The 25,932-nt window shown below is 45.0% G+C and overlaps 1 protein-coding gene across 2 annotated transcripts in view; it reads right to left on the bottom strand.

Moving 5' to 3' along the window:
• LOC139059222 (cytochrome P450 3A24-like) overlaps positions 1-25,932 on the bottom strand; it is a 108,047-nt gene that overhangs the window by 4,113 nt on the left and 78,002 nt on the right. The window contains exons 1-8 of one of the 2 annotated variants that reach the window (XM_070537349.1): positions 15,587-15,994; positions 12,158-12,254; positions 5,794-5,846; positions 5,008-5,104; positions 4,478-4,594; positions 3,338-3,426; positions 643-788; positions 265-380 (exon numbers count right to left, since the gene is read on the bottom strand). In XM_070537349.1, the coding sequence (XP_070393450.1) occupies positions 265-380; positions 643-788; positions 3,338-3,426; positions 4,478-4,594; positions 5,008-5,104; positions 5,794-5,846; positions 12,158-12,254; positions 15,587-15,654 (783 nt within the window). In that variant the 5' untranslated portion in view covers positions 15,655-15,994. Of the gene's footprint in view, positions 1-264; positions 381-642; positions 789-3,337; positions 3,427-4,477; positions 4,595-5,007; positions 5,105-5,793; positions 5,847-12,157; positions 12,255-15,586; positions 15,995-25,932 lie in introns of those variants that run through there. The other variant, XM_070537350.1, reaches the window with a different exon arrangement.

The raw sequence follows: 25,932 nt of genomic DNA, 5'->3' as shown, positions 1-25,932 counted from the left end.
GAATTTTTTTGTTCCTGTCATTGGGAGAGATATGCCTTAAACGTAATTTATACCACTTCGAGTAAAAACTGTTCGTTATATATTTCGTTGTGGCTCTTATTCTACGCACTAAAATTGAACTGTTGACAAAATGCTTGCGGATACTTGACGTGCAGTCTGCTATGTATGCTACCTACAACCTGCCAGCCCGCGGTTGGTGGCAGTTTGCATGAACATAGTCTGCGTTCGTGCGCGCTATATATAGCTTAGCGAGATACAGCTCACCTGGTTCTTTTCTTTTCTTTCATTCATTATTCGCTGGAACAACTCCCTGAAGTAAGTGTAGCGCACACCAGTCTTCACAGTAATCTTGAGAGTCTTTAGCAGACCTGGGAGCAGCACTAGAATAAAGTATTTTGAGCTGCCACATGAGCTATATGTGGTAAAATCAATCGCAACATGTAACCACTTAGAAACGTGATATTCTTACTACGATAATACAGGGTGACAGAAGCTAAATTAAATCAGTGAATCTAACTATAGAGACGCTTCCAACAAGCTGTGCTTCACTGGAAGAAGGAAATTATATAAGGGAATGTAAATGATAAAGAGACAAGTAGATGGTAATGGGAACGTTGTTAACGTTGTGTGAAGGTTCCTTACTTGATAGCAGCTGTGTAGGAGTGAAGTACATTGTGAAGGCCTTTTGGGACGCCTGCACGAACTGATGAGTCGTGTCAGCTTGCGAATCGAGCTTGGTTCCGAAGGCGCACCGAGCGATAACGTCAACTGCGTAATGCCCGTAGAATCTGCGTTGGATGTAATGAAATGTCAAGCAATATTACCCTGAAGTGAGCGGTGTCGCTTTTTACATCTGAAACAACAAATTACAATGTGCCACATCAACGCGCCCTGTTTCGATATTTTAAATTACATATTTCAGTGTGTACAGTCCCATTTTTTTAGCTCTTGCTTTTCTCGCCTTTCCTTGCGTTTTAGACTAGGCGACATTCTTGAAAGGTATTCATATGGTACATTTATACGGCTCTGCGTTATTTTTAAGTAAGTGCTACAGATATGAAATGCCGTATTGATGTTTAGCAGCATCTCGAAACGTGCAAAAATAAAAACAGAAAGAGAAAGAAACATCACACATCCGCACTTGCAATGTGCACTAGATTTCCAGAGTGGAGGACGTGTGACCGAAATGTTGCGGACCTAATAAAAAAAACAAGTAAAAACAAACACGAAACTTCTTCCACTGAAACTGTTCGCAATAGCAGATGCGAAGGAATCGGGGTCTCGAACATACTATAGGAAATCGATCAGCCATTGGTAAGCAGAACTTGCGAACAAATAGCTTTGTGAATTCGGCCCGAGATCTCAACCTATTGGAAAAAAATTCTTAAGGCAATAACCGTTTTTTATTCTTTGATTTTTACTCTTTCGCTTGTTCTCGTGGTCGTTGGTCGGTGGTGCGGCGTTGGACTTTCACCGGCGACGCAAAGGGCGCCTACGTCACCTAACGCCAACAATAAATACATCAGATTAAGAAATCTTCGATACGAATGTAGTTCTCACAGTCTTATGAGTTCTAACTATGACATTTGAACTACAAAATAAATATTTAGTCAACTTTCATTAAACGCGTAGGGCTGCTGTGGAAGTTGCGAAAATCGGTAATGGGCGACAATCCGTAGATATAACTGTGCTTTGTTGTAGACCTGCCTTCACAGCATCGTCCGAGCTGTACATGTAAGTGAATAGTTATTGGGCCTGCCAGCCCGCGCTGTTGCACAAGAGCTTTGGGGTGTATGAAGATTTAGATGCGGCGGTGGAGGGTTCGGGAAGGGCAACCCTCCTCTTCTACCATCACCCTCTCTCCTGTGGCGGCTGCAGAAGAGGGCTCCAGAACCACTGCAGATGTGCAGGTTAACGGCTCTGTACTCTACAGAATTACGCAATGAAACAAAAACGCTATCTAAATGTCCTTTTTGAAACAAATACGAGTATACGCCTTCAAGCGCATCATATTCCCTCAATAAAACGAGTTCTGAACGAATCAGTGAACGACTAAGTGAACGATTAAGGTGAACGATTAAGCGTTCGGTTATTCGCTTACATTGACAATCGTCATCGATGTGGTCTGCATATCTTTCTTTCTCACGCCTGAATTTGGACTTTGACAAATATAATGTTGATCAGTAAATAGGTGCGCGCAAACAGATTTATGTATAGCATAGGTAGTCAATCACACACAAAAAAAAAATTCACGCACAACCTCCTCTGGGAGTTGCCTAAGTATGCGTAACCGTTGTGCGACTTGCTCATCTCCAGGAAGCTCGGTGCCATTATCAATGTTATAAAACTTGACCCGACCCGTAAAAACGACAGCGCTGCGGTGACACGAACTGCTGTGGATGGTGGCGCAAGGTAAATTAATGACGCAAGCAAACTACTGCAGGTGGCGGCGCCAAGTGCGCCGATGACGTTCCGACCACTAAAGGCCGTTATCGCTGTTTAGCGCCTTATGCATCATGTGACAGTGATATCACGTACCACGCCAGAGTGATGGACTCTAACGGACGATGTGTGTATGCTGTGCTATGTGCTCTCTCTCTCTCTCTCTCCCTTCCCCATCTTTCATCCCCCATCCCACTCCCATGTGTAGGGTAGCCAACCGGTTAAGCTAAACTGGTTAACCTCCCTGCCTTTCCTTCTCCACTTTTTCCTTCCTTCCTTCCTTATGCATCAGCGTCGAACCATTATAAACAGTGATCAGCCGCATCGTGGCAGCGGCTGCGTATGACGCGGCCGCGCGGGCGCTGTCTTGAAAGCAATCTGCGATGGGAACAGCGTGCGCCGAGTGCTGATATGTTCCTGTGCATTGTGTTCTCGCCGCTTAGTTCGCATTGAATCGCGAGGCGGATTGAAGGTCAATTCGCTCACTGTTGCGGATCCTATCTCGAAGGCAATCGTCTTACGGGATGGACGGACGGCTTTCCTCGTTGTCTAGGCATAGAATACGCATTTAAAAGATCATTTTGCATAAAGGTTTATACGAAATAAATTTGCTGGTGCACAAGACAAGCACCCAAGTCGAAATACGGAGCGATAATGACGTGCCGGCTTAGGAATACCTGCCTCCTTATCGTCTCCTGCCATTCCTTCTCTTGACTGCTGTTCAATTTTTCAAGTATGGAGCACTAAGTGTCCCAGTTTCCTTTGTTAAAATACTTCGAGAAGTTAACTTAGTAAAGCACATCAAAGTTTATATTCATAAGATATATAATGTAGCACTAGCAGTTCCGTCGTTGATTTTCTTATACGCGTATAGTGGTCACCCGGTTTGGCTCACTTTTTCATGTCGGCGTCTCTCTCCTCTTCTGCGGCGGCGTTCAGGTGGTCGCAGGTGATCTTCACGCAATCTTGGATTAGCTCGTGCATCTGCGCCAAGTATGGATAGTTTGCGCTCCTCGTCAAACCATTCTGTTCGGCGCGGTATAACTTTTCAACATTGCGTGACGAAGGCATTTCTAGAGTTTTACAGTGCGCTATAGATAGACAGAATAATGCTTTGTAAACAGCGTGACTACGTGTCCACATTTTCGTGCACTGCAATTGCGTGTGTCAATGGTAAGATGCATAATTATGCCATATTTCAGCCGTTTTCTATCTAGAGTAACAGGCACGACGTGCAGCAGGAACTAATTTTTCCACGTCTTATTGATGATGTTATTTTAATCATCTGTATATGCTACTCTGCAATCATTATAAATATAGAAACTGGACGCAAAGTTCGAGTGTTGCCACAATTTGCTATGATTTATTGTTTAAGTTTCTTTTCATAACCTTTGTGCTCCAGCCTAAACTGTGCAGCGTCCTAAATATAGTATAGTAAGCAACAAAAGCTTTTTGCCTCCTTTTCTGTAAAAAGAGCGCTTCATAGGCTTTCTTTTCTTTGAAACGCCAGAACAAAGATGTCATTAAAACTATTCTTCTTTGAAATGATTTAGACAGAGATAACCAGGTGCAGCGTCATTAGTAGAGGCGGGAATGGGACCCAGGGTCTGGGTGACGCACGAGGTCCACGCTCTACATCGAATATAGGGCCAAACACATGGTACAAATTTCGAAATAATTTTTGTGTAGCCACATGCACTTAACGTCCCTGCATTGTATCACGCCCAGCACGATACTCACACAACTAAAGCGTCTGTCAAAGGGAACATGTGATTATCCGCAAGCACACTGAACACGTATAGGTTTCGTCCCATGGACTGCAACGCAGTCAGCACGCGCGTGTAAAACTGTCGCGCAGGTGTTAGGTTGCACCTCAGACGACTTGTGGCACCTTCCACGTTAACAATACTATATCGAAAAAAGTTGTAGGGAGACTAGCGCCGGCTCGTACCGCTTCTATACTCTTTGTCTTAACGCTTTCCTGATTTTAATTTCATGATAATAAATTCAAAATGCCACGATGGAGTCGACATACCTTTCTCAGTTTACCAGTGGTAAACGCTGGACTAGACGCCGGTCGTATTTTTCTCCAGCGATCCACGCGGGCAAAGACCATCATATTGTTGATTATAGGGTCTCCAAAATTCATTTCCTGCGAGAACAAAAAAAAAACAGGATGTAGTGGGAGCTAAATCATAATGTTTTCGTGAAGTCCCTGAAGAATACATTTTAGACCGTTGTAGCACACGAAGAGCGGATTGAGTCGGTTGAACAAGCTGCGGTCTCGCGAACGCAAACGGATGCCAGGAAGTAATACATCTTGGCGTGTGTCGGTTGATCGACGAATTCATTTAATGTAACCCGCAGGATCAAGCATTCATGCTGTTCTTTGCCACGGGCTTACAATCAATGGTAGCGGTCGTCTAGGTTTCAGTTGCAGCCAGAAGCATCTGACATTGACCTTGCAGCAATAGTTAATGCTTAATTTCATCCCAAGCTCACCATTTGCACGAAGGAGTGCTTGTAACCGATATTGTATTTGTCTTTAATGTGGGAAGGTCTCACCAGCCTGTTGGGTAACAAATTGAAATCCTTGACGAGTACTTGCTTCACCAGTTCCGGTTCTGCAACCATCAGGGCTGGCTTGGTTCCTTCGAAGAACCTAACGGAAATTAAAACGTAACGAGATCAAAGCACACCTCTCTGCATAGCGACGGGAGTCGAGGGCGCGGTTTCATCATGACACTGCTTTTGTGGAAGTTATTTCGTAAATGGTCGATACGAAGACTCTCGGAAGACCCCAGCGGCCGAAGAAGCCACTCTAACATCTCGAGCAATCACGCCTTACTTGACCGCGTATTACGTTATTGTTATTCTTCTGTGCATTTTCGTCTAAATTGATTTGGTTTGTTGATGTTTATTATTGTTCTACATGGTCATCGACTTATTTCGTTATTCTTTTAATTCCTTTTCTCCTGCTGCTGCTTCTGTCTTTACTTTTGTTTTCATAGCAGTCTTGTGAACCAATTGCAGGTAATTTTAATATTCGCGCACGATAATAACGGCTTAATCCTGCAGGCTCTGGCCGATATACGCGTCAGTTGCGCTTCCGTAGAATGAAGAGACCCGATGTTCCATCGTGGCTCCGAGCGCCGCCGCTGTGGAATGCGTCAGACTATTATCACGAAACGCACAACTTATTGACTGCGATGCGCAGGATTCTCTAGCCACGCGCTCACGCGCATGGGCAGTTTCGCTGTTGCAAATGGAACCTTCCTGGTTTACATCGCAGTATGGCATCGCATTAGGATAAAATGTTCCGTGCATGAGGGAGACACCATGTGCACTCACCCGAACAGTCGCCCATATTTACGGCACCTCTCATGGTCCGCCAAGCATATCGCCTGTAATAGAGGAAGTGAGTTGACGTATTGAAAGACAGACAGAGAGAGAGAGAGAGAAAGAAATAGAAGAAAGGAAAGGCGGGGAGGTTAACTAGACACACGGAAGAAAAGAGAGAGGAGAGGAGATAGAGCACAGTTTCGCGCACATTTGAAGGTTCGAACCGAGTCTGCACACGGTTGCCAAGACCTGTCGACATGAGGTACTTCAACAACGCTTTCGTGGCTTTCTGTGCCATCGACGCGTACGGCCATGGTCCAATAATTATCATTTCTGAGAATGGTCTAGAGTCCAGCTCATTCAATGCCGTCCGGAAAGCTTCATGCTCGACGTATTGAAAGTAAAGGTTACTATATTGTAGGCGCCAAAAATTATTAAAAATTTTAAATGGAATTCATGTTCAGTGCATGATTTAAGAGAACCTCGAAAGAGTTTACGAAGCTGGAATTATACGCGCAAATGAGGTTACTATGCGGAGTCACTTTATTTAACTTAACAAATGAAGGTATTTTAATATGGACTTCCACCACACTTTCAAGGTTGATGAAATAAGCGTTTGAAGAATATGCGTGAATGTTACGCACATATTGCTTGAATGTGTTAAGCAATGCTACTGAGAGTGCTTCAAAGGCAAGAGAGAGAGAGAGAGACAGAAAGAGAGGGAAAAAGCCCTGCGTAACGTAAACGCACATCGATGGCAATAGTTGACCTCCTTATGTGATGGCAGTACTAAGGAGAGAAGAACCAGACGCTTTACCGCAAAAAATAAATCAGCACAAGCTTCGCGTGAACAGCTGATCAAGGACTTCGATGAATACTTCCTTCGAAGCACGCTAAAGAGAAACGCTAAATCAAGTAACACTAATAAATGATTGCTTCAAAACTCTATTCTTGCTAGTTTCACTGTAATGGTTTGGTTAATAAAAGAGAAAATGAAGTTACTAACTGCAGTTTTTGAATTTCGCCTTGAAACGCTGGCGCCGATAAATCAGTATGACGTCACGAACTTCAAAGTATTTGGTACCTGTGGGACTCATTAAAGGTTCTCAAAACTGGCGAAGTCAAACTGGCTCTCTTAGCAATGTTTCCTGACGAGCTTTACCAACAAAAATAATAAATAAGTGAGAGCAAATGCCGTCAAAGTTTTCTTTTTTCCCAAGTGACGTATCTTCTTTCCTCTCTCCAAACCAACGACGTTCTTGGCGTGTACTAAACCCAAGCAGCCATTCTGACATCGCAATTGCTAACGTTAACGGTGACATGCCCTCCGATGTAGAAAGTGCTCGATTATTAAACAATACTTTCTCGTCAGTCCTTACGCACAAAAACACGACATCAAGCTCTGTTGTCAACATTTGCAGTGCTATAGCGATGTCCAAAATAATTATTACAGAAGCGGGAATTTAGGCATCATTAAATAATCTAAATTCTGCGTCTGATAAACTCGGGTTTAGTAACAATATATTTAAAAAAATATACCGGCTAGCCTTCGGCATTTCTATGTGCCCTTTTCACGTAATCATGATCATCCCGCACCATTCCTCAAGACAGCCGTGTGGCTAAAATTGTTCCGATATTCAACTCTGCTAAAATTGTTGTGATATCCAAATCTAGCAATCGCTCATTGCTAATGAATTATCACCCCATTTCATTAACTAACACGATCTGCAAACTGATGGAACATACATTATGCACTCAAGCCATTAACTACATTGAAGAGCATAGCATTAGTTCTACCAACAACATGGTTTCCGCAAGGGTTATCCCTGCTACACTCAACTAGCTTGGTTTGTTCACGACTTACAAACTGCACTATATTCTGGATTTCAAGTAGACGACATTTTTCTCAAATACTCAAGAGCGTTCGGTCGTGCTCCTCACTGCAGGCTACTGCAGTAACTGACGCAATTTAACATGCACCATAACGTCGTGGCATGGATTAAAGAGTTACTTTCATTTAGAACACAATTTACGTCTATTAACAGCTCTAATTACTCCTCTATATATGTAACATCGGGTGTGCCTCAGGGTAGCGATTGCTATTTTTAATTATTTTAATGACTTGCCCAATTGTGCGTGCTCACGTATTAGACTTTTTGCGCAGTATACACTCTAATCATTGTAATACTGATCGCGAAATCCTGCAATACGATCTTAGCACTGTTAGCAATTGGTGCACGAAATGGTTGGTGACGCCCAATGAACTTAAAACGAAGTAATGTCATTTACTCATCGTATTGCCCACCTGCCAACTGCGTATGTCTTAAATAACATTACTATCTCAATTTGTAATACATACTGATACCTTGGAATCCAGTTTCAATATGACAGCATTATCACATCGATGTTACCACAGCTTCAGCTAACCGCTAGCTTAGTCAAACGTACTCTGAAGCACGCGCCACCGAGATACGTAAGCTCGCATACCTTACACTTGTTCGTCCGAAAATACAATATGCTTCGGCCATTTGGGACCGAGACCAGGCATACTTGACTCATAACAATGAATCCTTGCAGAACCATGGTGTACGCTTTATATTTTCTAATTGCTCACGTAATTCTAGCGTCACGTCACTGAGAAGTCGAACTCAGAAAGCTTATCACATCGCAGCAAAATCGCGCTTCTCTCACTCTTTCCCGAAGCTTTATCATCATTCAATTCTTCACGATGATCTATTTCAGTCTCCTGCAGCCATTTTTCCACGCCGCGATCAACCGTGCAAAGTTAAGCGCCCAACATGCCACTGCCATCGTTTTGTAAGTTCTTTCATACCATGCACTATAGTGGATTGGCATAATCTGCCGTCGCACATTGGTACTAAAATTAACATAATGAAGATCGAGGATATACTGCACACTTAGCATGCAGACTGACATTTGTCGTTTCTTTTTTCGTTTTTCGTGACACGAGCATCGAGCGACACTCTTGTTTCTTGCGCAGTACTTCCGGTTCACCTTCTGAGACGATGGGGCACGAAAGTCAAAATTGATCTTTAAAGAAAATTAAAGATAGTGCAGCACAACATTAATGGGTTTCATTATAGATATAGTAAAAACAGCGGAAAAATTCTATGCTGACCTGTACAATACCCAAAGCAGCCACGATACCTCCATTCGAAGTAGTAATGAAGAGGCTACAGAGGCTCCTTGTATAACTAGCGATGACGTTAGAAGCGCCTTATAAGACATGAAATGAGGTAAAGTGGCAGGGGATGATGGAATAACAGTCTATTTAATCAAAGATGGGCGAGACATAATGCTTGAAAAACTAGCGGCCCTTTATACGAACTGTCTATCGACTTCAAGGGTTCCAGCGAACTGGAAGAATGCCAACATTATACTAATCCACAAAAAGGGAGACGTTAAAGAACTAAAAAATTATAGGCCCATTAGCTTAGCTCCAGTATTGTATAAAATATTCCGCAAGATAATTTCCAATAGAATAAGGGCACCACTTGACATCAGTCAACCAAGAGAGCAGGCTGACTTCAGGAAGGGATACTGTACAATGGATCACATCGATGTACTAAATCAGGTACTCGAGAAATTTGCAGAGTACAATCAGCCTTTCTTTATGGCTTTCATAGATTACGAAAAGACATTTGATTCAGTAGAGATACCAGCAGTCATAGAGGCATAACATAATCAAAGAGTACAGGAGGCTTAGGTAAATATCTTGGAAAACATCTACAGAGATTCCACAGCTACCTCAATTCTCCACAAGAACAGTAGAAAGATGCCTATAAAGGAAGGGGTCAGAGAAGGAGACACTACCTCTCCAACGCTATTCACTGCATGCTTGGAAGAAGTATTCAAGCTGTTAAACTGGGAAGGCTTAGGAGTAAGGATAAACGGCAAATATGTCAGCAACATTCGGTTTGCAGATGACATTGTCCTGTTCAGCAACACTGGGGACGAGTTACAACAAACGATTGCGGACCTTAGCAGATAGAGTGTAAGAGTGGGGTTGAAGATTAATTTGCAGATGAAAAAGATCATGATCAACAGCCTGGCAAGGGAACACGAGTTCAGGATCACCAGTCAGCCTCTAGAATCTGTGAAGGAATACATTTACCTAGGCCAATTACTCGAAGGGGATCCTGATCATGAGAAGGAAATTTACAGAAGAATAAAAATGGGTTGGAGAGCATAAGGCAAACATTGTCAGATCCTAACTGGAATCCTACCATTATCATTGAAAAGAAAGGTGTACAATCAGTGCATTTTACCGGTGCTCACATATGGGACAGAAACTTGGAGACTGACAAAGAAGCTCGAGAACAAGTTAAGGACCGCGCAAAGAGCGATGGAACGAAGATTGCTAGGCATACCGATACGAGACAGAAAGACAGCGGTTTGGATCAGAGAGCAAATGGATATGTACGATATACTAATTGACATTAAGAAAAAGAAATGGAGCTGGGCAGGTCATGTAATGCGTAGGTTAGATAACCGGTAGACCATTAGGGTTACAGAGTGAGTGCCAAGAGAAGGGAAGCGCAGTCGAGGACGGCGGAGGACTAGGTGGGGTGATGAAATTAAGAAATTTACAGGCGCAAGTTGGAATCGGTTGGCGCAGGACAGGGGTAATTGGAGATCGCAGGGAGAGGCCTTCGTCCTGCAGCGGACGTAAAATAGGCTGCTGCTGCTGACGATGATATCAGAGCATAACTTTATTTACAAGTTGAGTTACTGAAGTGTCTGGAATAATTCTAATTAATTAGTAATTACGGATTACCCCACACCAAAAACACAGAACACAGACTAGAGGCCCGCCACGTGAGCACGACTTAAATGAAATTCTTGGAAACACGGATGTACAAAGCGGAAGTAATTACGTCGCTAATGACGTCACACACAAGAAGGTGGCATGACATTTAACCGGCTAATTACTGAAAAGCAGTTGTCTCGAATACACTGAACAGCTACCTAGCAGAGCGGATGTGACGTCACTCCCTCATCTCTCTCTCTTCTCTTCTCCCGGCGCTCACGTGCTCGTTCACTTGCTCGCAACAGCTGCGCGCGGGTGCTAGTTACATGCTCTGACGTCAGCACCGGAGAGGGCGCGTAAGGTGCGCTTCGTGCGCAGCTCGCTAGGGGGCTACGCCCCACAAGCGGCACGCGCTGCGCTTCCTCCTCTCCCTCCCTCGTTCCTCATCCGGATATCATGCCAGGGGAAAGACGTTCGCTCGCTTAACTTAGAGAACGCCTACGCCGAGGTACGAGTGCCACTAAGAGACAGCTTCGTCAAAGATCAGGGTCACGTACCGTTTTTTTTTGTGCCATTTGTATTCACCACATTTCATTTTAATTCTCTTTAGCGATAATTTGATGTTTCCGGCTGCTCTGGCTATTCTGTTTTGTGATCCTTAATACTATATGCGCTCTGTATTAATTTTCAGCGTATTGTAACTCGAATTCAGTGCACATGTATCATTCTTTACCTATTTTGTGTTATGGTTGACGCATGCTTTTCTTTGTAAACAGTTTTTTAAATTTCTTTTATTGATTAATCCCCATTGTTTACATTAGTATTATCGTTTCGCTATAATAGGTTTGTTAATTGTTATAATAATGATGTATTTGCCTCACCCCATATGTAATACCCTCTCTGAGGTCCTTTCGGGGTATTCTTGAGAGAAAAAAAAGCAAGTAAGTGACGTCACAGTGGGCGGAAGGCGGTGTCACCACCCGCCTTTCCTTATTGCGTCGTTTCTGGCTTGCCAAGATCCTTCCTTCGCGGTAAGAGTGGCTTTAGTGGTATTGTACAAGGCTAATTTACTGGTGTAGCTTAAATAATGTTCTCTTAATTGCCTCTTTAACAAATCACCCGTTTGTTCCACACTGCCCGTTTATGCCGAACGAAGAAAGCACATGCAATAAGCAAAGTAAAATGTTAATTGCTGGTCATAATTACGCAAATAATATCTCTGCCATGAAAGTTTCAAGCAAAAAATATGATGCACTATTCGAGAGAAAAAGTGATATATATAAGATGCCTGTTCGTGCTTGGATTCTTGCTTCATTTATTGCTGATGTTGCTAACAATCGTAGCTTTGTAATCCAAACGACACTTTTAAATTACTGTGTCTCATTCTCTTTGAACGATATTCCGGTGTGTCGAAGAAGTATTCAATTATAACTTGTGACAAGTATAAATGTATCACAATAATTATGGCCTACAAGAAATAACAGCAGTCAAATGTACCGCGCCTTTTGTCGTATTTAGGACATTCGGAAAAGCCGTCGCATATGTTCAGAATAATTGCCTCGTGCGTTTACTTGGCTTTCGCCGAAGTTTAATAACACTTACCTTTGTCAGTATTCTGTACAGAGGACGGATGATCAGCGACAACTTCTCATATGGTACATTTTGTTTTTCCCAGTAGTTGCGGTGTGCTGTTAAGTATCTGTGATGAAGAGTAAAAAGAGTTTATGAATGTAGGCATAAGTTTTACAGATATCAATGATCATTCACGCTAATAAGACTGAAGAAATCAAGGCATATAATCACGTCGGCGAGGAAGCGGCAGGGCGTTCTTTATTTCATCGGCAGTGCTCGGCCAGCAGCATGCATTTTCGCCGTCATCCGACGGGAACTGATTTTGTTCACCGAACGCACGCTTGAGAGCAGCCCGATACCACAGCGCTAGCGCAGTGTCACGTAACTTTTTTCATAATTCGCGGGCTTTCTTTGCAACCCGGAAAAAAGGACTACGTGAGGCGTGTCCCAAAGGAAACAACTCGATCGGTGGTTTATGAAGGTGCTCTATGGATGGATGGAAACAACTTTATTCTGAATCCGGCAAATGTGACGACCCGGGCTCAGGTCTCCCATGAGGGGACTTCGAGGCCTTGCCTCGTCGCCGCCTCTCGGGCTTGCTGGACAGCCCACTCTTGTGTCTTGAGGTTGGAGCTGCGCAGAGCGGCGGCCCACTTCGACGCAAGAGCCTCCGGAGCTACTGCCATTATAGCTGATGTAACCCGACACTCCCACAACATGTGTGACAGCGTCGCTCTAGTTGCCTGACATAATTTGCAAAGAGCAGTCGGGTATTGCGCGGGGAAAATGTGCTGCAATCGCACCGGACTGGGGAAGGTTTGTGTTTGCAATTGTCGCCAGATGACTGCCTGGCGACGTTTCAGCATGAGGTGAGGTGGGGGCAGCAACCGCCTGCCTAGCTGGTAGTGCTTGGTGATGTCATTGTACCTGACCAGGCCTTCTCGCGTGTTTTGAGCCAGCAGTTCCGAACTCGAAGAGGCAGTCTCCGATTCTGCGCGGCGGGTCAGTTCTCGCGCAGAGCGGTGTGCTACCTCGTTCAAGTTAATGAGGCCCTCATCGGTGGGGGTGGCGACGTGCGCTGGAAACCATATGATGGCGGTGTTATCTAAGTGCTGTCGACCAGCTTTCCTTAGAATCTGGAGAGCTTCGGAGGAAATGCGCCCCCGCGCGTAGTTGCGAACTGCGGATTGTGAGTCGCTAAAAACTACCTCGCAGAGGGGGTCGGTAAGCGCAAGCGCAATTGCTACCTCTTCTGCTGTTTCGGGGTATTCTGTTGCGACACTACACGCGTGCGTAAGCCGGGAGCTAACGTCTACGACTACCGCCGTGAACCGGTGTTCTCGTGTGTATTCTGCGGCGTCTACAAAGCGCGTAGTCCTCTTTCCACCCAAGGAGCGCAGCAGTGCCTTGGCACGGGCCTGGCGTCGGCCCCGATTAAATTCGGGGTGCATGTTTCGAGGTATAGGGGCGACAATCAGCGTGTCGCTGAGGTCAGGTGGAATGACCTGTTTCTGACCGTGTTGGACGTGGTAGTTGAAGCCGAGTTTCTGCAGGATGTAGCGGCCCGCGGCTGTCAGAGACATGCGTTCGAGTTGAGAGGTTCTTTGCGCATCCACAATTTCCTCAAGCGTGTTGTATACCCCCAGCTGTAGCAGACGAGCAGTGCTTGTGGACTCCGGTAGGCCAAGGGCGATCTTGTAAGTCTTGCGTATAAGGGTGTTGATTTTCTCCCTTTCAGTGACATTCCAGTTGTGGAAGGCAGCCACATAAGTGATGTGACTGATTTGCGTATGCTACTTGGGGTCCTCAGCGAATAAATAGAAAGTTGGATAATTAACCTTAATTAATTTGTGAGTTATGGGGCAAACGAAAAATTGTCTGAGTTACTATACAGGCTATTGCGACTAGTATGCATTCGGTTCAATTCACTTCCGACGTGCCTTTCATTTCTAAATTCTTGGCTCAAGTTATGTGGGACACATTGTATAGTGTATGCTGCACGGAGTTCTACTATACCAGGGCGAAAGAATGAATGAACGAAACTTTTATTGCAAAAATAACGTGTTGTACTGTAGTTATTGTACTGTAGGCTGGGCTGACCGTGATACAGGTCAGCCCGGCCGGCACAGAATTTACATGCAGCGATAAATTGTTCCGAATCGATTTTCCTCAGCATGGCCGGAGCTACCGTACGACATGGTTTCGAGCTTGCGCAGACTTCTGCCTTAGTAAGTCCCTTAGCGGAATGAGGGAGAGTTCGTCTACGCAGGCGATATAGCTGCAGTATCTCTGCATATGTTGCAACCGGTGTTGGGAACTGAATACCAGGTTGTGAAGTCATTCAAGAGCTCTCGATGGGGCTGGCTGCCAAGTCCCCGAATGATGCATACACTGAGGCCACGCAAGAAACAAAAGTTGCATTTGTTTGGGTCTCTTTCAGACTTCTTAGCTCCTTCCTTCCGAGCATTAAATGTGCTTCACATGTGCGGACGCACTTATGGGGCTTCGAGAACCATTGATGAGTATGCATTTATACCGGAAGAGAGCTCTTGTTCCACAGCCAAATTCAGTATTACTTAAAGGGACAAAGACGCAGGCTGAGCGAACTATTTATTTCGATGGTACAGAATAAAGCATCAGCTGATTCAGTCGCCAGAGCATGCATAAACATTGATGCCAATAAGAACAAACGGAACACATTTTGGTGCGCCATGCACTACACCGTAACGTGTCCTGATTTCCTCGTGTTTTAAGTCCAGATTTTGTTCAGGTTTTAGTAACGTTCTTGTTTATGCTTTCCCAACACTACTCATGAGTTCGATGGTCGTACCAATACGCGCAAAATTACGTTGACACTACACTATTCAATGTTTTATTTTTTGCAGTATTTAGAACAACATTGGAACTAAAATGAGTAATTCGCAGACATATGCAAATCCAAGTAACTTATACATCAAAAACAGCGAAGCAGTGCAAAGCAGTTATAACATCCTTCAGAATTGCATGGGGTCTAGTGTACCATTGACTAAAACTTACCCAAGCCTTTGCAAGCTCCTTCGCTGTATCCGGTACAATTCTTTCGCTATATCCGAGTCTCTACAAACGCAGCAATAAATTCTAGCTTAGTACTGGTGTACCCTCCGCGTGTTCTTGTATTCTGGACTGGCTCTATACCGACGCCAGCTGCACATTTCTCCGCTCTGGTCATGCGCCCGTTTCACGGCTCCAACGCGGGCGGCATTTCTAGCTTTTCTTGGATTTACATTTGATGCCGGCCACACTCCCACAAGTTGCCGGCCTTTCCCCGCCGTCACCGCACGATAACCGTTGCGGAATCACTCTTAACATGTGCGATGTGTGACTGCGCTGGAAGTATTGTGAGGGCGGTACTACGCATGCGCGGACGAAACGAATGACGGCGAAGCACAACGACGATGTCATAGCACTTGCAGTACTCACAAGTAAAGTAGCGCGAAGACCGTCACCACGATAATGACCCAGTCCGGCACGCTTAGGAATAACGCCATGGCCTCAAGGACTCCGTCGGGCGCACAAAATCCGCGTTAGGCAGACTCGGGACTATCGGTCACTTGGAGATCAGCACCAAGCAGGCGATGACATACATGCGTTCCGTTTAACTCAAGCGAGTCAAAGAGCGACGATAGTTGTCCGCCCCATTGTTGTCGCTAGGAGATAGCGTGCGTATCTTGTGATGTATTTCTGTCCATTCGCTCGGCTTCACGTACACACAGTACACCGATACGGAAATCAAATGCGCATTGAGCGGGCGCGTGCTCCTACGCGACAAAACATATTCCGCCCCACGGAGGTTGCATTTGACGGCGAACTTCGCGTACGTGTAATGTTCGCTAGTAGCTATAGCGAGCGCGTGAGTAGGAGAACGAATGTTAGGAGCAGCGAAGCGATAAGCAATCGCGATTCACTTGAGGTGGTAGAGGACGCAGCCAAAGCTACGACAGCGCTGCTCGTAACTACGTGGGCGTGAGAAGGACTGTGAAAGGAATGTAGGAGGGAGAAGGACCATCGCCTGCCGTTTCCCTTCCTGTACGGAGAGAAAGAGTAAAGCAACGTGACGAAAGTGGCATTTAGGAGACGTCATTTCCGCTTCGGCTGCGCGTGGCGTTGTCGTCGCGTGCGTTTATGCGTACGTGTGTCGAGGTCACTTCGCGATCATCAAGGCCGGTAGCCACTGCCTTCAAATAGTCTGTTGCACTCTGGCTCGTCGCCCTATTCACACACAGCATGTTCGTCGAGAAGGCGTGTGCGTTGCGCTCACTGCTCCATCTGTAGCTAAGATTGCTCGGCAAGAAAACGCCGCAAAGAGCGAGGTGAGATCGCGCGAGATTTAAACTTCCTGCACAAACCTGCCCTCGCAGCGTAGGCTACGCGTAGGCATCCGAACGCTAGAAACGCGACAACCTTTGGCTCGCCCTATCTAATACAACAGTGAGAAAGCTTAGAGTGCAAAAATAGGTAACTAAAATGGCTGATCGCAGGAAGCTCGTGTTGATCGGCGCACAGCTACATTGTTGCTGTTCTCACACTGAGTATCTGCATGATCTGGTATCTGTATTTTGACGTAGCTTGCGAACGATGTAGATTAAATATATACGCTTCGAGTGAGATTAAGCTTATGACCATTGTGGTGTATACATATAAAAAGAAAAAAAGAACATTTTGTGAGGTTACACTTTGCATCGAAGGAAAGTAAACACAATCATACGCATCCCCGTTAGTTGTGTCAATAAAGATTCGCTGCTGGAAGATCCTGGCATCCTGGCAAAATTATCTGCATAATTTTCGTTGTCTGTTTTAACTGCTCAGTAAACTTGCAAATGGGGTAGCTAGATGGACCGACTGATATGGAGGATGACGCGTGTGACACCTTATACATTATAAATAATCTGCAAGGTAGGCACATAGAGAGTACTGCAACTAGAATTCACAACCCACGAAGCTGTCCGTGGAACGAAATTGGGTTACACAGAGGCGTGACGCCTAGTTTAGCTTCTCTTTACTTTTGGCTTTTTTTGTTTCAAGTTAATCTTCCTATTCAAGCTCAATGAGACAGGCTAAAGGTTCGGAATAGCCAAGACCGGGTAATTAGAGATGCAACTCCCATGACATGTCATGGTCGAAACACATTGACATCATATGTAACAAAGCTTTTAGACGTCTCGGTTACCTCCATCGTTCATTGCGTAAGGCTCCAAAGGATACCAAACTGATGATGTACAAAACACTTATCCGCCCCATTCTTGATTATGGCTGCATCAAATGGAATCCTCATGAGAAATCCGATATTGAAAAGTTAGGATCAGTCCAAAAGAAATCAGTGCGCTTCATTTTTCGCAACTATAGCCGAGATTTTTCCCCTTCTTCCGATTATACAGCTACAGGTCTTACAGTTCTTTCACCTCGCCGCCGCTTAGAATGAATGAAATTTTTACACACGCTGATTCATTCTGAGCGCCTTGTCACACTAAATAATTATTTGAACTTTAGTCCACCTTCTATCACTAGGGGTTCTCATAATCTCAACCTTATCCCTTTCTTTTGCCGAACGGAGATGTTCAAGCGCAGCTTCTTTCCATTGGCCATTGAACTCTAGAATTCATTGCCTGGAAGCATCCGCGCTTTACCTACGCAAGAATTTTTGAAAACAAGTACATATACTTGATATTCATATTTTTTGTGCCTGTATCTCGTTTTCTTGCTTTCCTTTTTTTTTCTTTCTTCTTCACTGCCCACTCCTGCAATAGCCTCACCGAGGCTGCAGTATGTATAAATAAATAAATAAATAAATAAATAAATAAATAAATAAATAAATAAATAAATAAATAAACTGGTCAGAATGCATTGTTGGGCTAATAGGTTCATTGCGGGGGACAAGCAAGTTGCTTGTCACTCGTGCTCCTCTGGTGTAGTTTCCTACCATAAGAAACGAATATGTCCGAGCATGCGCGCACATTAAAGCAGACTTGTGACGTGACGCGAGAGTAGCTATATACACTGTTGTGCACCTTTGGGCTCTTACTTCAGTGGCTATATAGGGGCAAGAGGGCTGCCGATATTTGTATGGTAACCTCGACACGCGTAGCTCTACACGCGTACATTATTAGACTAAGAAATGCGTCTATGTTACATGAATACAGAAAAGTTCGAAGCGAATTATACGCGGACCTTAGGAGAGCTCGCATTCCGTATTACCCAGGCGAGGTTTTCAGCGGCATACGTCTGATGATTCCAATAAAGCATGGAATTCGGCACGTAGGTTTAAAGGAAAACCGATAACAACTGATAACGATTGATTGCGCTGAGTACAGCGAAATGAATTTGGTGGACAAATTTAACAATACATATATTTTTTTTAACTTCAGGCGCTGCAGCTCAGACTTCTAACACACCAAAAGACACGGAAAAGTACATAGCTTCTTCACGTACGAACTTCATTCTCTTGACTCCAAGCAGTGAACATGTTATAGCCACATATCTTAAATCATTAAATAAAAATACTGCTGCTGGTTATAACCATATTAAGGACGAATCAATTATACATCTTTACCTGGGTAGCGTGAAACAACAGAAAATACAGACACAGCACACACTATCAACTGAGTATATTATTGAAAAGCAGAAACATAGCAACACTGAAAAATGCGTGGTCCCAGGAATTAAGAAGTTGGGAAGAAACTTTTGAGACCAAGTGTCACTCAGTAGTGCGGAGCCAAGCAATCCAACTCTGCGGCATGCAACGTAATGAATTAGCGACACATCTTTCACCAGGTGTGCTAATAAAAAATGCCTCGTCAATTTCTCGTGCCACCTTGTCGATATCGATAATGCACGTCAAGATGCATTACCAGCTCTCCGAGCAAACCAACCAATTATACATATTGCTGAATTACTATGTGGCCCACAGCAGCACATCTGCAATCAAATGCTGTAAAGCAGTGATTTGGGCTTGTTGATAAGACATCGTGAGGCTTATGGCGCGTGAAAAAACAAGGACGAAAGGAAGACGTGACACACACAAGCGCAAACTTGCAACAATCTTGCTAACTGCAATCAAGCAATTTCGCCACGGGCACATTTCCAGAAGGCATGAAAATTGCTAAGGTACTAGTCATTCACAAAGGCGGCTCTTACAATGGCATGGACAACTACCGGCTTATATCCGTGCTATCTTTATTTTAGAAACTTCTTTTTTGACTACCCAATTAAAATACCGATTAATCAAGTTTCTCGATGATCGTCAAATACTTGTAAGGCAACAATCTGGTTTCCGTGAAAAGAAATCAACTGAAGTGGCACTACTGGATATTTAAAAAAAGAATATTCATAACATTGATAATAAGCAATGTACCCTTGGAATATTTCGGGATTTTAAAAAAACCGTTTGGTTTCATCAAGCATGATATTTCGTTTTCTAAATTCCCACATTAGGGTATCCGAGGCACGGAACTAAATATGGTGCGTATTATTTAGCTGTCAGGGTGCAGGTGACTTCTTCAAACAGTTATAGTTCCCAATTGCATCCACTAAAAGATGGAGCACCACAGGGCCCTATTTTAGGACCGCTATTCCTCATTATCTACATCAATTACATCGTGCATATACCGCAAACTCCTGACATAATACTCTATGCAGACGACACTACTAAATTTTTTACAGGTAAACACTTGCTCGATCTCGAAAATGTAGCGAATAGATGGTTAACAACGTGCTGCCTGGTCTTGTATGTTGCCATAGTTTTTGACAATTAGATGCAACCAGTACAGCTACTTCAGCTCAGGCGTCTTGCATTGAAGTCGCATGTGTGACGAAGGCTCGAAGAAAGCGTGCATCCTGCCACCGATAAAGTGCCAAACCTAGGGAGCCTTCATACCCAGACACGTTCAATCGCTGGTGTAACCGTGCGTAGAGGCCTCCCTAGTCCAACCGCCGACGTGGCACTCTTGGTGGCGTCGACTATTGCTATAAGTTTCTCCCTTCGTGTTTCGACGTTAGTACCGACACATTGTTCAGAATACCCTGTAAAATTCTATAATATTATTTTAACCGCGGTAATCTTTCACATGTTTATTGCCTCAAGCATTTTACTATATACGTGAGTGTTCTCTTTAAAACACAAATGACCTACGAGAACGGACTCCAGAGGATTTTGACCACTTTTTGGACTTTACCGTTTGCGTAATTAGAGCTCGATTTATGAGCGCTTTTTCTTTCTTTATTATTATTATTTTGTTGAAGAACAGATACAGGGCACATAAAAATACATACAAGCCAGTACTCTTGCATTTCTCACTGCCGGAAATCAAATCAACCTTCTCATTCTGAACAGCCACAGTAGCCGTTCAGCAACACTCCGGGAAGCACAATACGCGTACTCTGTACATAGCAGACCTTTCATTCGGGAGAAACCACATAGCAGACATTTCATTCGGGAGAAACCACCTTGTGCACGGTCAATCTTCTGTGATTCCAAGGCAGCCTTACAGAGTGTACTCTCAGCACTGCGCCATGGATCACATGAGCAGCTCGTCGCAGAGATCGGAGAAGTCCACCATCGCATAGTTGCCGAAGGACGCGATAGAATGTATCAGTGGCTGCCTAGTCACTGCGGCATATATGGCAATGCCCATCACATGGCAATGCCCGATATGCCCATGACGGCGTCAACTGCGCTGCCATTCCTCTTTCCAGAGCCGACGCAGCGAAAAAACTTTCCGCACTTGCGCGTGACATGACATTAGCTCAAAGGAATTCATCCGAATTCACAAGTACACGCCTTCATACCCTGGACCCTAATTTACAGCTCCATATTCTGTCCGACCTTCCACGACGTGATCGGACCCTTCTAGTCCGTCCATGGCTTGGAGCAGTAATTTAAAATGCGTACTCCTTTCCGAGTGTCCTCGTCTCAATTCACAAAGAGCAGCCCTCTCAGCCACGCTAGACAAACTGGAAAAACGCCCAATAATGGAATACAACATGCTTGCAAACTGGCCTACGCGAACATCAGTGCGAGCCGCTATGAAGGCAGTGGTGCAATATTTGAAAGACACCGAACTTCGTGACAATTTGTGACTGTACACTGTGTGATGTTGTATGGGCCGGTGGCACTGTGTAACACTAGGAACACCCTCGCAGACTACGTGACAATGTCCCCGGAAACAGTTTTGTATTGGGTGTATGTGTGTGTGTGTGTTTTTTTAATTATTTTTCTCTCTCACACCTGTCGCAACCCTTTTCCCTTCCCCTGGTACACGGTAGCCAACTGGAGATAATCTCTGGTTACCTTGCCTTTCTCTCTCTATCTTTGATTCCCGGACAAAATTCCCAGAACCACTAATTCTCAGTGTTTTATCTGTGCTGATCAGGGCAGCACATCATGTTACAAGACGCAGATGGTATAAAATGCATATTGTAAAGTTTTACATTGCCATCCTCAGCAGGGCTGAGGTATAAACTGCGAAAATCAGCTGCAAAAACAATGGGAAACATGCTCAGACATACTCAGAATCCTCATAACGTAAAGCTATTCATATCTGGTTTTATTCCATCGCCTGACGTCAATATTACGTAACCGCCGACGTAATAATCTGGCGGGGTGACCCGCAGCTTTGTTTGAACCACCCAATAAAACGCTCGTCTCGTTTATATAGGAAGTTGGATTTCTTTGCTTTCAAACCGAATAGCGTGGCGCTAACAGCGGCAAAAAATTATGAGTGCTATAGACAGTCTCCTAGCTACACTTCAGTGACTTCTACCTCTGCTCGGGAATACAATTGTGCTGTGCGATGCTGTGTGCACGTAGGCGTTGCGCAGAAAGTATGTGCTGTGGAGCCCTCATCATCCTCGTTATTCACCATGCCACCAACATCCTTCCCCTTCACGTCCTTTCTCTGTTATTCCCCCAAGCCCCTTCCCCAGCGTGGAGAAGCAGTCTATATAGAGGAACTTTACCCACGCCGACTTTTTCACCTTTCTGCCATTAAAAATTATCTCTCGCATGCGCTTCGCATTTTTTTCTGAAAACATGCAGAACCCACAAGAAATGCATACGAACCGGTGCTTCTGCATTTCTCATTGCCGAGAATCAAAGCAGTCGCCCCATTCCGAACAGACGTCAGACGCAACCGCAGGGAGCCACCGATGTGGCCAAGCTATGACGCTCTGAGAAGCACCGTACGAGTACTGCGTATATTATACGAGGTCTTTCGTTTTCGTATAAAACCCGATAACACCCCATGTTTGCACCCCGAAGAATTTCAGAAAATCTCGTAAAATGTGATTTGTCCCCGAGGTTTGACCTTTCATAGACACGTATATAAAAATAAAGTGTTATAATACTAGTGAACGCTGCCCACCTTTTGTGACCATGTGACCGAGATATATTATTATTATTATTATTATTATTATTATTATTATTATTATTATTATTATTATTATTATTATTAATGTTGTTGTCGTCGTCGTCGTCATTGTTTTGCGGCGGTCCCGTCATTCCGTCATTGCAGAGGAAGACTGCGAGGAGCGCCCAGTCCAAAAAGGCGAAGTGCTCCATTTCAAACAGTTCGGTACAAGATCCAGAGACTCCGACTTCCGAGGTACGATCTTCTTGCAGCTTGTCAAAGTAGTACTTCGCTTCGAGACCTACCGTCCTGGCGGGTAATGAGCACACCTCAAGAACGCGAATGAGCTTACGGAGCGCCAGGCGACTAGCGTTGAGAAGGGGGAGGGCAAGGCTCTCACTGCGAGGGGAAGGTGGCAGATATCTCTTCCCGTGCGCAGACGAAGCGAGTGATACGCTAGCGTCAGTGACCCGCAACGAGGCAAAAATACAGTAGTGATAGCAGTATCACCCTCCTAAAAAATATTTACACCCATTGGTGCTTAGCTTGTCCCACAACATTAATCGCCATATGTCTTGCTCGCATTTTCTTTCTTTAACGCTGCGAGCCACTACTTCCAAGTCACGAACGGCACGCGCGTTATCAGCGTGACACAGCATTCTCGACAGGAAAGTATCAAGTATCGAGTTTTGAATAAAGGCCGCATACATAGTACTGACCGCATATATAGTAGCCCGAAAAAGCCACAGTAGCAGGATTGTGCTAGTTATAAAATGACTGTTGTCGCACACTTTCCTTAGATTGTATGTATACCAGCGTCTAGCGGAGTGTCTTTACATGATTAGAGCTTTCAGCAAAACGTTCTCGAAGCCGCCTTTCCAGCTTGATTTAGACTGGGTACTTACTCTTCGATGTATTCCTCGGGCTTCCGAAAAACAATACCTCGTTGAAAACGTATGCATGTGCTTATAAATCCATAGCCTGATTGTCGGTGGAGTGCCGTCATAGGTATCGGCTTCATCAGTGGCGCGTAATTCCATTTCCCATGCTTTCACTTCCAGTGTAAAAGTGGCCGCGAAAAATGAAGACGCAGAACATGGCAATGCCACCCATGACAACCACCGGAACCTGAACACCCGCCCGTGCTCCAATGATGCTGCCACGAGACTTTACACGCCTCCTGCAGGATTGTGAGGCCCTTCACCAGCTCCAAGACAAGCCAGGCTGACGCGGTCTTACGAGGCGTGGACTATGCACCCCCCAACTCCAGCTGCGCCAAAAAAGCACTGCTCTACCTGTGGGAAGTTTGCTTGTCAATCGGGCGAAACAAAAAAATCTGAGAGGAGCCCTGTATTTAGATTAAAATGGTAATTTCTTCGCAGTTCAGCTACGCTGACGTAAACTGACTACTGCAGTCCGAGCTTTACCGCATGAACACCACAGTGTACTAGTCAATTTTCAACTGTGCGCCTAAGCAACGAAGAACTTTTTTTTATTTAGGAAACCTGTGGTCTGTATAATTTTGTTTCATGGATGCACGTCACCTGAGACAACAGTATTTGGCTTCCTTGCACGTCGTTGACGTTGGCTACACATCGCACCGTATGCCTCGGCCCTCTGCTCAAGGACTATCTACGTGTGGTTTATGTCCAATCATTCGTCAACCCCTGCGAGAGCGACCTCGTACTCGTGTTCACCCAGATAACGAAGGCTGCTACGTTATCATTATTGCGAGGAAATAAATGTATTGCGTGAAATTCAACACAAAAACGTAGTAAGGGACACAGAATAGTGCTAATCAGTTTTATTCAGTACATTGTTTTCCTCGCAGTTCGAACCAACTCGCTCAACAACAAGTCTTCTTGTTATCATTACTGTGGCGCTTAAAAGCAAGCGAAGGCGAAGTGCTCTAAGAAACGATAAGGCACGCAACGTGTTCCCTTATCGATATATTTTTTTCGCCAATATCGAAGACGAAGACGAAGACGAAGAAGAAGCATCGAAGAACATGGAGAAAGATCGGCTTCCGCTTTCAACATCGGTTTCGACCCGTTAGTCTGAGTGTATCCTTGGTTCGGTTACATCAATCGACGCTTAGCATCAAGAGGATTACGGCGACACCAGGATTTCTACGGTGGGTCGACTATTCACATTTTAAGAGACTTTTTCGAGCAGCCAGGCCAGGTGCTGCCTGAGTGTGGCAATTGGAGGCGAGTCAGGCATGCAAGTCATGATGGATGGGGAGGAACTACCTCCCGACAAGTGCACCGAAGAGTACGGATGGCAGGCAGCAGTTTCTAGGCGAATTTCTACCAGATCCGCTATTAGCGGCAATTCAGCCGGAGCTAGGCCTCATATGGCTACGTCGCCTAGAACATTCGAGAACGGCAGTCGAGTCAAGAACAGGGTCGCCAGGGCATCCCGAATGCCATACTTGCCGAAAGATCACTTTAAAATCATACTCCGACCACGCGGCGGACTCAATATTAGCAAGATTGGCTCTACCAAGATAAGCAAAACCATCGTTGAAGCAGCTGGTCTAAGCTCGGACCACATTGCATCAGACATCATATGCCCGAACGTGAACCAAAACATAATTGTGGCGAGTACGCCGCAACGAGAGAATGCTGAGAAATATGTAAGAATCAGGTCAATTAACCTGAATGGATGCAGCTTCGAGATCAACGCATATGAGGCTGCACCTCACAACACGTGCAAGGGAGTGATAAGGAACGTTGACTTAGCAGATGGCCCGACGGAGCTGGAGAAGAACATAGTCAACTCAAGAAACCCTTTGGCTCTCGCCGTTAAAAGAATCAAGAATACCGGTACGGTGATCATCGCCTTTGATGGACACAAGGTTCCGAATTTCGTCAGATATGGCCCGGTCCTTGTAAGGTGTTCACTATACAAGAAACAAGTCGACGTATGCTACGCTTGCGGTCGGCTCGGTCACAGAGCTGATGTGTGCCCGTCTCCGCAAGAGAGAATATGCCGAGGCTGTGGTGCAGTGAATCCGACTGACAAACATCAGTGCCAACCCAGGTGTGAACTGTGTGGTGGCCCACACCCAACTGCGGACAAAGTGTGTAAGCAGCGCTATACAACTCCATACGTGGTCAGAAAACGGAGAAACGAAAGAGCGCTAGCAACCAACGTCAACAAGGACAATAACGACACGCAGCCAAGCTCAAGGTCCCGCAGCAGGTCCAGGTCCCGCAGTCGCTCACGCTCCAGGGGAAGAAGCGTGTCCAGATCCCGACCCAGATCCAGATCCCAATCCAGGACGCGATCCGGATCAAGAGATCGGCGCCAACAGGCTGCATCGAAACCCGGGGAAGGAATCAACGGATCCACATGGGCCGACAAAGTCAAGGGAACGGCCATAGCGGACAAGACGCCTCCTCACCGGGACAACAATAAAAC

This window comes from Dermacentor albipictus, chromosome 4 (assembly GCF_038994185.2).
Source record: "Dermacentor albipictus isolate Rhodes 1998 colony chromosome 4, USDA_Dalb.pri_finalv2, whole genome shotgun sequence".
In the NCBI taxonomy this organism is placed as follows: Eukaryota; Metazoa; Arthropoda; class Arachnida; order Ixodida; family Ixodidae; genus Dermacentor; species Dermacentor albipictus.
Note: the sequence above shows the minus strand (reverse complement) of the source record. Positions and strands in the feature narration are given on the sequence as shown.